Source organism: Vidua macroura, unplaced genomic scaffold (genome assembly GCF_024509145.1).
Source record: "Vidua macroura isolate BioBank_ID:100142 unplaced genomic scaffold, ASM2450914v1 whyUn_scaffold_105, whole genome shotgun sequence".
Classification (NCBI taxonomy): domain Eukaryota; kingdom Metazoa; phylum Chordata; class Aves; order Passeriformes; family Viduidae; genus Vidua; species Vidua macroura.
Window position 1 is genome coordinate 237,498 of NW_026530541.1, and position 10,516 is coordinate 248,013.

Here is a 10,516-nt window from a genome sequence, read left to right on the forward strand (position 1 = left end):
CCACAGAAAGAGAAGGAGCCCCTGGAGAAGCTGTACCAGGTGGGGCTGCTGCTGCTGGAGACAGCAAGGACAACATCATGGATGACAACCTCTTGCTCCACCTGGTCACCGGCAGGCTGAAGATTATGGGCTTTGATTCTGGCACCTTCTTCAAATCCAGGCTCCACAGGGAATTTGCAGATGAGTCCACATGCAGGGGATGCTCCCAGATTTGGGCATTGCACAGCCTGGCCAGGAACCAAAGGTTGACCCTTTGCTGGGACGGATGCAGCTGATCCTTCAGTCGGCTGCCAGGCTGCTTTTGGCAGGGCTGGGGGGATGGGCTGGGGTGGGTACAAAATGGGAGTGGGCTCCTGGCCCTGCCAACAGCTCCCACCACCCACAGTGCCCCAGGCTGGGGCTGGGGCTGGGGCAGCCAGCCCAACACAAACAAACCTCCATGGTGGGAGCAGAGGCGGGACTCCAGAACCTGTGCAGGGGCTGCTTTGCTTTGCAGGCAAGGAAGGGCTTGGGCTGCTCCACTGCCCTTGTTTGCTTTGGGATCATCCTTATTTTGGGGGGCAGTGCAGGGGGAAAGGGAGAAAGCCTGGGCTTCCCTCACCCGTGGGTGGGTTTTTCCCTGGCATGCAGGGGTTGGGCCTTCCTCAAGTCCCTGACAGAGATACGGTTTTTGGCCTTTTTTCTTGTTTCCCCTTTTTGTCTGTAATCTATTTTCAATAATTTGTTGTGTGTTTTTCTAGAGGAAGCGTTCTAGGTGGGGTCCAGTCTGGATCAGGAGGTGCTTGGGAGCAGCTGGGGCGTGGATGGGCCATGCCCTTGGAGAAGGCTGAGGACATCGTTCGGGACCAGCTTTTCTTCCAGCGGTGGATGGCGTCAGGTGGGTCCCGTCTGCTTGGCATGGTGGGATCAGAGCTTTGGGGAGATGGCAGTGAGCACAGGAGCATCCTGCTCTGGGCAGCTGATGAGGAGGTGGATGTGCTGTGGCTGGCTGCAGGCTGGGCACATGTCCTGCCCTCCTGCTCTGCTGCCAAAGGCAGCAGTGATGGGCAGCTCTGGGCACCGCTCTGGGCACGGCCAGCATGGCCTGGGCACCGCGGGCAGCTGGGACAGGGGGACAGGAGCCTTCAGCTGACGGGCGCTTTCTGATTTCTCTCCTTGCAGCCGGGTTCTGCAGATGCTGAGGCTGCTCTGGGCTCTGCCAGGGCTCTGCTGGAGCTCAGCACCGGGCCCCAATCAGCCAAAGAAGAAATGGTGTGACCTGCAGCACAGACTTGCTTGAGCATTTCAGCAACACAGCTCAAGTTTGGAGAGTGTACACCTCCAAGGGAAAACATGCCACCACCCAAAAATTAAACTTGTTCAATAGCTTCTGAAATGAAATCAATCTGGCATGACCCCAAATGCCATTTTTCACCTTGCTCAAGCTGTAGCTCAGGCCTTCTCTGAACTGAATTCTCTCCCCCACCTGCCTTTTACTTCCCAACGGCTCCCTCTTTTCCCCCAGTGAGTTCCCAGCCCATGGCAGTCTCCATCACACTGTTGCCTTCCTTGATGCCCCTCACCACAAGGAAGGCCGAGCCCCTGGCTTAGGGACTCATTGGCTGAGGTGCAGCAATGTCTCAGAGGTCTGGTTGGATTTTAGTGTCATTGGGAGTTGCTCTCCAGCCCTCAGCTCTCCTCACTGCTGAGCTCCCACTCCCTTTTCCTTGTCCTTCCAGCAGGATGAGCTCTGTGAATCCCCTTGGGCCTCCCCACTCTTCCCAGCCCATGCACACACCTCAGTTAGGCTGAAGTTGCAGCTTCTCTGTCTCCTCTGGCACACCAGTCCAGTCCCCTGTGCAGGGAGCCCCAGCCCCAGAGCATAGCACCCAACAGTGCAGTCCGGGCTGGAGCAGCTGCCCTGCAGCCCTGGCTTGGCTCTTGGAGGTAAGGGAATGCTCCCTGTTTGCAGCTGTCCCTGCAGGATGGCCCCAGGGCAGAGACCAGCCGGGCTCCCACTGCAGCCCTGAAGCTTGGGGCAGACAGGGGTCCCAGAGCTGAGGTTCATGGGGAGAACCCGCAGCTGTGCCTGGCACTCTGTTGCCGTGTGTCACAGTGTAGGATGGCTTGTACTGGGTGAATGGACCAACCCCTGCTTTGACTGACAGGGGCCTCGCCCATCACATCTCTGCCAAGGCTGCAGGCATTTCACAGGCCAGAATCTGAAGGGCTGCAGAGATCAACCAGTGAAATTATCCTACTGGGTTTTTCAAAGGCCCTTTAGAAGGAAGGGCTTGAGAACAAACGCTCTCTGTTTGCCCCATGAACATCGTGCTGAGTGGTCTCTTTGGCTCCAACCCACTTTCCTCCCTGAGCCAATGTTACCCACTCCCTCTCACATCCCCCCCGTGCCTTCCCACTGCCTTGTCCTGTCAGGGCTTTTGCAGCCCCTCATCTCTTGGTGGCCCCGTCCCCTCAGGGTCTCCCTCAGCCCGGCCAACCTGCCCGGCAGCAGTGTCGCAGCCCCACAGGAGCTCCCGAGGAGCCCCATCGAGAGGCACCTCGGAGCCCTCAGCAATCCAGCCAGCAACACACGGGCAGGAGGACACAGATGGTGGTTCCTGCCTGGGACAGGCCTTGTGGCCATCTCCAGGCACCGGTCTCACAGGGATCCCTGGAACTCCGGCCCCTGCCCACCGGCTCTGTTGGCAGCACAAAGGCTTCAGCAGAAACACCAAAGGCCAAGGGGCTTCTGGCCATTTTCCCTGCAACCCTGCACACCTGGGCAGCTTGCTGAGCCCAGGCACCCTTTGCTCCCTCTTCCCCTATGCCCTGCAGAGCCTGGGCAGCAAAAGAAAGATCCTGGGAGTCTGTCTATTACAACACATCCTATATTTATATGCTAAAGAAAAACGAAAAGAAGGAAAGAAAATCTTGAAAAAATGAAACATTCCTGCTGGCTTAGGTGGCCCCAGCAGACAGAACCTCTGGGATCAGCTCTCTGCAGAGCTCCAGCAGCGCAGCCAGCCAAGCCCCAACAGACGAGGCCGTGCCCTCCATGCCCTGCAGAGCTGATCATGCAGGCTGTCGAAGATGGAATATCGAGCTCTCTCTACTGCCTGGAGGATGTACAAAGTTTGAATTGCCAGGCTTCCAACAGCAATGCTGATGTCATTTGCCATGCTTTCAAGGGCTGAAAGAGACAGGAACAGAGCCATGGTCAGATCCCGGATCTGAGGGGACCCAAGGAGACCTCCCTGCCAGGGCCATCCCAGCCGGCTCCGGCCATGGCCAGCAGGGAGCAGGGACCAACGGGATCAGCCCCAAGCTGCTGGCCACGACTCCCCCAGGTGGCCCTGAAATCTCTGTGTGCTCTGCCCACGCCGCCCCTCGTCCACACAGGGAGCAGAGCCCTCCGCAGCTGGGGCACGGCTTGCAGCTCCCCCACCAGTCCCCGCTGACAGCCCGCTGCCATCACTCACCCTCACAGATGAGCTGGAGCTCTTCCTTCTTCCCTCTCAGCTGCCGCCCGGCAATCCCTGGCAACACAGAGCCTGTCACGGCCCAGCGGCACAGCTCCCTGCCAGCGGCGCTGCCAGCCCCGTGGCCACACGGCCTCCTGGCCCGGCAGGGCTCAGCCGGGCCCTTGCCGCACGCTGCCGCCCAAGGCCACGGCTAGCAGAGGGCGGCAGCAGCGCCCAGGCCAGGCGGGGCTCCACCCCGCCGGGCCCGGATGGCGCTGCCGGGGCAGCAGGCGGGGCTGGGGCCGAGCTGCGGCGGGGCGGGGAGGGAGCCCGGGCTCACGGCTCACCCAGGAACCTGACGGCCGCCTCTCGCAGGGGGTCCTGTGGGCTCTCCAGGTAGGGCAGGGCCCGGTGCACGTGCTCGGCCGCTCTGCTCCTGTCGTCTGCCAGCTGGAGAGAGCGGCAGGAGGGAAGGGTTGGCGCGGGCTCAGGCCCTGGGCCGGGCGCTCCCTGCGCCCAGCCCCGGCCTCCCCTTCCTGCACCGCCCTGAGGCGCGGCCAGCAGCCGCTGGTGCCGGGCTCTGGAGGGGGCAGAGGGCTGGCTGCTGCCCGGGGAGCCGCGAGGCTGCCGCGCCCCGCAGCCCCGCCGAGCCGGGGCTCCATCGGCCCTGGCTCGGGCCCACAGGAGCCTGGAGAAGAGCCCGCGCCGCCTCTGGCTGCGGCAGCGGGCAGGGGCACAGCTGCCAGCCCCGCACACTGAGCACCGCGCTCAGGGGGCTTCTCCAACCTGAGGCTGGCACTTCCAGGCCATCCTTACCAGGCACTCGGTGAACTTCCACAGCTTCTTGTTCCTCACAACTTTTTCAAGGTCCCTCCTCTGCAGGAACTGGGCCACACAAAGCAGCATTTCCTGAGAAGCCTGGAGAGCAGCAGAGATGCGGAGATGGCCTCACAGCCCAGGGCGCAGGACCTGTGTCCCTGTGCCAAGGCCTGGAGGAGGCTGCAGCCCACCAGGCACCAGGGCAGGAGGCAGCTGAGCCCCCTCCGGGGGACAGCAGCAGCCCACGTGGCCTCACCTCTGCCACACGCCGATTCTCATCATGGCAGTGGAAGAAGAGTGGCAGCAGGCTCTGGTGCACGTGTGTCTTCTGGGCCTTTTCGTCCTTTTCCAGTGGAAGAGACAGCAATGCTTGGAAGAGCAGGATGGAGAGCAGCTGCACCTGGCTATTGTCCTGTATGAAAGGAAGAAAAAAAGACCTCAGCATCAGCTGCATGGGGCTCAGCTTGGCTCAGGCCTGGAAATCCACAGGGCACAAAGCGTCCGGGCAGCAGCCAGTGGCTGTGGCTGGAGGCAGCGAGCCTTACGTGGTCAAAGAGTGGCAGGAGCGCCTCAACCAGCTGCAGTGCGATGGGGCTGGCTATCAGCGTGTCCTTGTCCCAGAAGATAAAGCTGAGGAGCATGACTGTCATGCTAACTATCTCTCCATCTGCGTCCCGCAGGAGCTCCACAAGACTTTCAGTCAGGCTCCACATTTTTTCCCTCTGTGCGGAACACAAGTTTGTGAAACGCCATCCTGCTGCTGCAGGGCCTAGAGGCCAAAGGGCTGTTGCGGAGCACTTGGGCAGCTGAAGCAGGAGGCAGGAGAGCTGGGAGCAGCTGCCCCAGCGCCTAAAGCCCAGCTAAGCCCAACTGACTGCATTCCCAAGCGTAGCCTCAGCCGCTGCCCCCTTCTCACCATTGAGGGATCATCAATGAGCTTGAGAAGGGCCCTGAGCGCCAGGCAACGCCTATCCCTGCACTCGCTCCTCAGGTGCCTTGACAAGATTTGCAGGACTCTGTTAGCACCGTGTTCACTCAAGTTCAGGCACTCGAGGACCTGAAAGGCACAGGGCAGTGACAGGGGACTCGGCCGGCAGGAGCCCAGAAATGCACAAGGCTGGGCCCAGGCAGCAGCACAGGGCACGGGCACCCGTCCCAGGCAGCTGCGGCTACGAGAGGGCAGAGAGCTGGGAGGCAGCTGAGCAAGGCAGCGCTGGCCATCAGGCTCACCTCCACAAGGAACGCCAGGGCAGGCAGCTCCCAGCGTGGCTCCTGTGTGCTGAGCAGCCGGAGCAGGTAGCGAGCAATGCGGGAGCACAAGGGGATGGAGACACGGGATATCTCCCTGGCAGGAAAAAAAGTAACCAAGACTTTGGGCTGAGGGACAAACCGCTCCCAGGACAGACTCACAGAGGTCTGGTCTTTCCGCAGCATCCTGCAAGGGGCCCTGGGCTATTTGGGAGGCGGCTCCTTGTGGGCACCCTCCTCTCCCAGCCTTTTCCAGTCTGTTTGGCTGTCCCTCGGTGACAAGGCCCTCTGGCCCACGACCACGGGGACTGTGTGGGGCACCCTGGGCACAGAGCACAAATGTCAGAGGCAGCGGGGAGAAGGGGGTCTCACCTGGCCAGCAGACCCACGGCATAGTGGTGGGTGTCAGCACACAGCAGTGTGTCCCAGCCACACTTGCGTTCCATTGCCACCACCACATCCTCGTGCTGCATTTGGCAGAGCAGGGACTTCAGGGTCCGCACTGCAAACCTGCGGGCAGAGCAAAGCCCAGGTCACGCTGGGAGCACTGGCTCCTGCCCAGGGATGTGGCAGGGACAGAAGACTGGGATGGAGTACCTGTTGGGGCTGGTGGCAAGGCCATATTGCTGCTGGCATCCCTTCCAGAAGGTATCGACCTCCTCTGGCATATCCAGAGTGCTGAAGAACACTTGGAAGAGCAGATGCACCAATAGGTGGGGGAAATACACCGTCACCATATGTGGGACACTGGGTACCTGGAGGATCTTCCACATCACCACAGTTGCCTGCAAAGGACAAAGCCCCCCGAGACAGCACTCAGTGCTGAGGTGTCGGTGTGGCAGGGCCCGAGCACGGGAGGGAGAAGCCCGGAGAGAGGCAGGGGGAGCAGCGGGCCTGGTGCCCCTGAAGCTGCCCCGAGGCCAGGTTTCAGCCCAGCGCCTGAGGCAGGGAGATGCAGTGGGGGAAGGAGGATGGAGAGCTGCTGGACAGGTGGCCTTGGGGCCAGCAAAGGCCAGTTGCAGAAACTCACAGCCAGGACAAAGACACCCGTTTTGTCCCCATCAGAGGTGCACATGCTGTGCTCTGGCCAGCTCCCCAGCACATCGAGGAGTATCAGCTGCACCGGCTCCGCAGTCCTGGGCGAGCACATGATGCTGTTCCACATGGTGAAAGCAGCTCTGTGGGGTTAGAGCTCTGTCTCAGGGGGGTCAGGGACACAGCACCGTGGCCTGGGCAGCAGCGGGGACCTGAGCTGGCTGCCAGCTCTGCCTCTGCCCACTGCCCCTCACCAGCAGCACCCAGTCAGCCCGGCCCTGTGGGGTCAGGCCCCTGAGGGGCAGCGAGGGAGCATGGCAGCAGGCTTGGGGGCTGAGGTGCCAGGCCTGGCAAAGGGAGCAGCCAGAGGGCCCTGGGGATGCTCTGTTGGTCAGACACCTTGGACAGGCTGTACAGGCTGATGGGCTGGGGAGCCCTGAGCCCTCTGGGCAGGTGGCCCCGTACCTGTCACAGGATGGGGCCACACGCAGGAGCATCATTACTACGTCAGCAGGCTGTTCTTTGGTGAGATCCAGCAGGGCCCTGTTCAGCCTGTGCTCAGCAAACTGATTGGCCATGAGCCACTGGTGGATGTACCTCACCATGGCGGGCAGCTGGAGAAGGCACGGGGAGACTTGGAAAGCTGCCAGAGGGAGGAATGTCTCCAGCTTCCCCGGAGAAGTGCTTCCCTTGCCACCACACTGCCATGGCCTCAAAGGCTTCCAGTGACCAGCAGGCGTGGCATGGGAGGCCAAGCAATTCCTGGGAGGATCAAACCCTGGCCACAGGCTGCTTACTTGCTTTGGACTGCAAAACCCCTCCTCTACGAGCATATCCAGCAGGGCAGCACAGGTCTTGGTTTTGAAGATGTGTGAATATGCTCTGAACCCTGTGCCCGTGGTGCTGGTCTCTTCCTCCCGAATCCTCTTGATGAATTTGCAAACCAGCTGTAGGAAAAGGGCAGGAAGCCAGGGATGTTCCACAGGATGCTCCAAGCGCGCAGCTCGGCTGAGCGGTAACAGCAGGCCCAGCCCAGGTGGGGATGGCTGCAGGTACCTGCGCTGTTCTGCGGAAGAGGCCACGGGCGGGGTCCTGCTCTTGTGTGCGGTCCACGGCTGCATCTGGCAAAGAGCGAGCGCAGCCAGAGCTGAGGGGCTGCAGGAGAGGCCAGAGAACACAGCCCAGCCCTGTGCTCCCCAGGCAGGGACAGCCCCAGGATGCCCCAGGGGATGGAGCATAGCTGCTGCGGGGTGTCTGCCTGGCCCCTCTTCTGTCCTGTCTGTGGGCATGTCCCCAGGGGATGGGATGGGATGGGATGGGATGGGATGGGATGGGATGGGATGGGATGGGATGGGATGGGATGCCATGCGATGCGATGCGATGCAATGGGATGCAATGGGATGCAGTGGGATGGGATGCAATGGCACCAAGCTGGCTGCAGGCACCAACCCTGTAGCCCAGCTCTTCCACTCACCCTCCTGCAGTGGCTCAAATGGCACCACCTCTGCGATCTCCTCTATTGGGGCAGCTCCCAGGACTTCTTCCTCCTCCTCCACCCAGGCCAGCTTGGGCACTCTCGGGGGTCTCTGCTCCATGGCAGTGACTGGATTTGTGGGTACTTGCAGGAGAGATGCCTCGGAAAAGCTCCGAGTCAGCAAGTCCTGCAGTCGTGCCTGGAAGGCACCTTCAAGAGAGAAGCCTCAGGAAGGCTACAGGACAGCAAGTCCTGCACTCTGGTCTCGAAGGCTCCTGCCAGAAGGACAGGAGAGTCCTGTCAAGGATTGTGGTCTGGCCTCGAGGGCACTGGTGGCAGGGATGGGAGATGCCTCCAGGGCACCAAGTCCCACGGTCTGCCCTTAAGGGCACCTGCAGAAGAGAAGCCTCGGGAAGGCCACAGGTCAGCAAGTCCTGTGGTCTGGCCTCGAGGTCAGCTGCAGGAATAACGCCTGGGAAAAGCTCCGGGTCAGACGCGAACGAGTGCGCTGTGCGGGGGCTCCTCACGGCACTGCTCTGTCCTGTCCTGTCCCGTCGCGTGCCCCGGGCACTGTGGTGCGGTCTTGTCATCGCCAGCTCCTGTGTCACCCCGTGTCACAAAGTCATCATTGCCAAAAAGGCCGTCCACGAGGGTGGAGACCTTGGCTGAGTTGATCCCTTTCTTTGAAATGGCTTTGACAATTGCCTGTATGTCTTTGGGGTTTACCGGAGTATATATCCTTTGTTGGTTCCCCTCTGGCCCGGTGATCCTCACCGGGAAAGCTTGAACTGCGGCCGAGGGGGCCCATTCAGCACAAGCTATTTTTATTTTTCCCCAGTCGGTGAACTGGGCTGGTTCGTGTTGTGATTGCCTTTCGGTGTGGCTTAAGGCTTTATTCATTTTTGTTTTAAGCTGCGTTAGCTCCGCTCTCTCCGTTTCTGAGTCCCAGTCGGCTTCCGTCAGCTCTCCCGAGCTGGCGGAGCTGCTGTTGCTGGACTCAGAGCCGGAAGTCGAATGCCAGCGCACTTCCGGGCTTTGGTGCCTTTTTGTGTAGCTCCGGCACTGTCCCTCCCTTCGGGGGTGGTGCCGCTCCCGCCCCCTGGGCTTGCCCTGTTTCCCGCAGGGGGGGTCTCTCCCTTAAACAGTAGCAGCATTGATCGCGGCTCCCGATTGGGCATGCACTCTCTGCCGCTCTCCTCCTCCTCTTTTCCCCGCGGATGCGCATTAGCAAAAACCCACGACTCCGGGCTCTTCCCGCCGAGAGCATCCGCACCCTGCCCATCTCCTTGGTCGCTGGCGCCATGTTCGGTTGGGTAGAGCGGCGGCGCTGCCCGCATTTCCTCCCGAGCCGCATTTTCTGCGCCTCTGGCTTCTCTCGCCAGTTCCTCCCAAAAGGACTGCGCGCGCTGCTGCCCCCCCCCGTGCCGAATCGCTGATCGGCAGCGAAGGGACAGATGGGGAACCCGCGGGTTTTTGGGAGGGTTCCGCAGGGGGGTTTGGACTCTGGCTCGGGGAGGTGGGGAACGCACCCAGCCCCCCCGGATCCCCGCTCTCAGGCAAACCGCTTTCAGGGGCGGTTTGCGTTGCTGCTCCTATCCCCAGCTTGGGTGTAGCTAATAAACATGTGCGCGCGGCGCTTCATGTTTCCTGTTCTTCGAGCGCTCTGCGTAGGGCTTGTTTGACTTTTCCCCACGCCTTGAGGCTTTTGCTGCTGCCTGAGGATTTGGTATCCTCGGCCAGCGCGGCCGTGCATTTCTCCCACACCTCCGGATGTAATATTTCCACGGGATGTTCAATCGCCCCAAGCTCTAGGAGTCTCGCAATAGCAAGATAAAAATCCTTGAACCTGCACTTAATTCCCTACTGCTTCTGAGCTGAACTCACGACCTTCGCGATGGCCTCCATGACGATCGCTGGTCCGGGGACGTCTCCCCCGCCGAGAGTAGGTCCCACCGCTCCGGCCACTGTTTCTCATCCAGGCAATACCCGCTAGCCGAAAGAATTTCTCCCTCCCGGGTTTCGGCACCACTTTGTTGCCTTCTGCGGAGAAGGCAGGCGACCTGGTTTCAAGACACAGCACGGCAACCCGGCCTCACCCGGGTCACTCGGGCCACCGACATGCACAGACAGCAATGTGGTGGATGGTCAAATGGCATTTATTACCTTATCTCGTGTGGTTAAATAGTCAAGGGGCCCTACTACGTCAAAAGGGGGATGGTGAGCCTGGCTAGGGTTAGTAGGGAGTGGAGGACTACTGGTGTTAGGAGGTACTACATGTCTCAGGGGTGATTGGTTACATATGGCAGGATGAGGGGGAGAGGGTCTTGCTTTCCGTTGCATCCCAAAATCTTCCGTTCGCCTGTCCCTATCTACCACAGGTGTGAGATGATTTTACTTTAAGACCAATGAAATTTGTCTGCACAATGTTCTCTATAAATAGAGTGGTGCATTTGAAATAAATCAGTTTTCCTTCTCGCCCTCTGAACTGGAGTTCTTT

At 60.5% G+C, this 10,516-nt stretch overlaps 1 protein-coding gene across 1 annotated transcript; it reads right to left on the reverse strand.

The window, feature by feature from the left end:
- Window positions 1–2,854: 2,854 nt before the first annotated feature.
- Window positions 2,855–8,570, reverse strand: LOC128822777 (maestro heat-like repeat family member 5). The gene is made up of 15 exons (XM_054004589.1): window positions 8,020–8,570; window positions 7,602–7,666; window positions 7,343–7,492; window positions 7,011–7,159; window positions 6,541–6,688; window positions 6,108–6,295; window positions 5,883–6,020; window positions 5,493–5,607; window positions 5,179–5,319; window positions 4,808–4,984; window positions 4,519–4,674; window positions 4,260–4,361; window positions 3,791–3,893; window positions 3,462–3,518; window positions 2,855–3,172 (listed from the first exon to the last, which is right to left on the reverse strand). The coding sequence occupies exons 1-15, from the start codon at window positions 8,138–8,140 to the stop codon at window positions 2,973–2,975; spliced, it is 2,010 nt and encodes a 669-aa protein (XP_053860564.1). The 5' UTR covers window positions 8,141–8,570; the 3' UTR covers window positions 2,855–2,972.
- Between the last annotated feature and the right edge of the window lie 1,946 nt (window positions 8,571–10,516).

Coding starts and splice junctions, on each gene's coding strand:
- LOC128822777 (XM_054004589.1), bottom strand. CDS start 8,140: ATGGAGCAGAGACCCCCGAGAGTGCCCAAGCTGGCCTGGGTGGAGGAG. Junction 7,160..7,342: donor GGTTTTGCAGTCCAAAGCAA/GTAAGCAGCCTG, acceptor TGCCTTCTCCAG/CTGCCCGCCATGGTGAGGTA. Junction 4,675..4,807: donor TCCTGCCACTCTTTGACCAC/GTAAGGCTCGCT, acceptor CCTTTCATACAG/GACAATAGCCAGGTGCAGCT.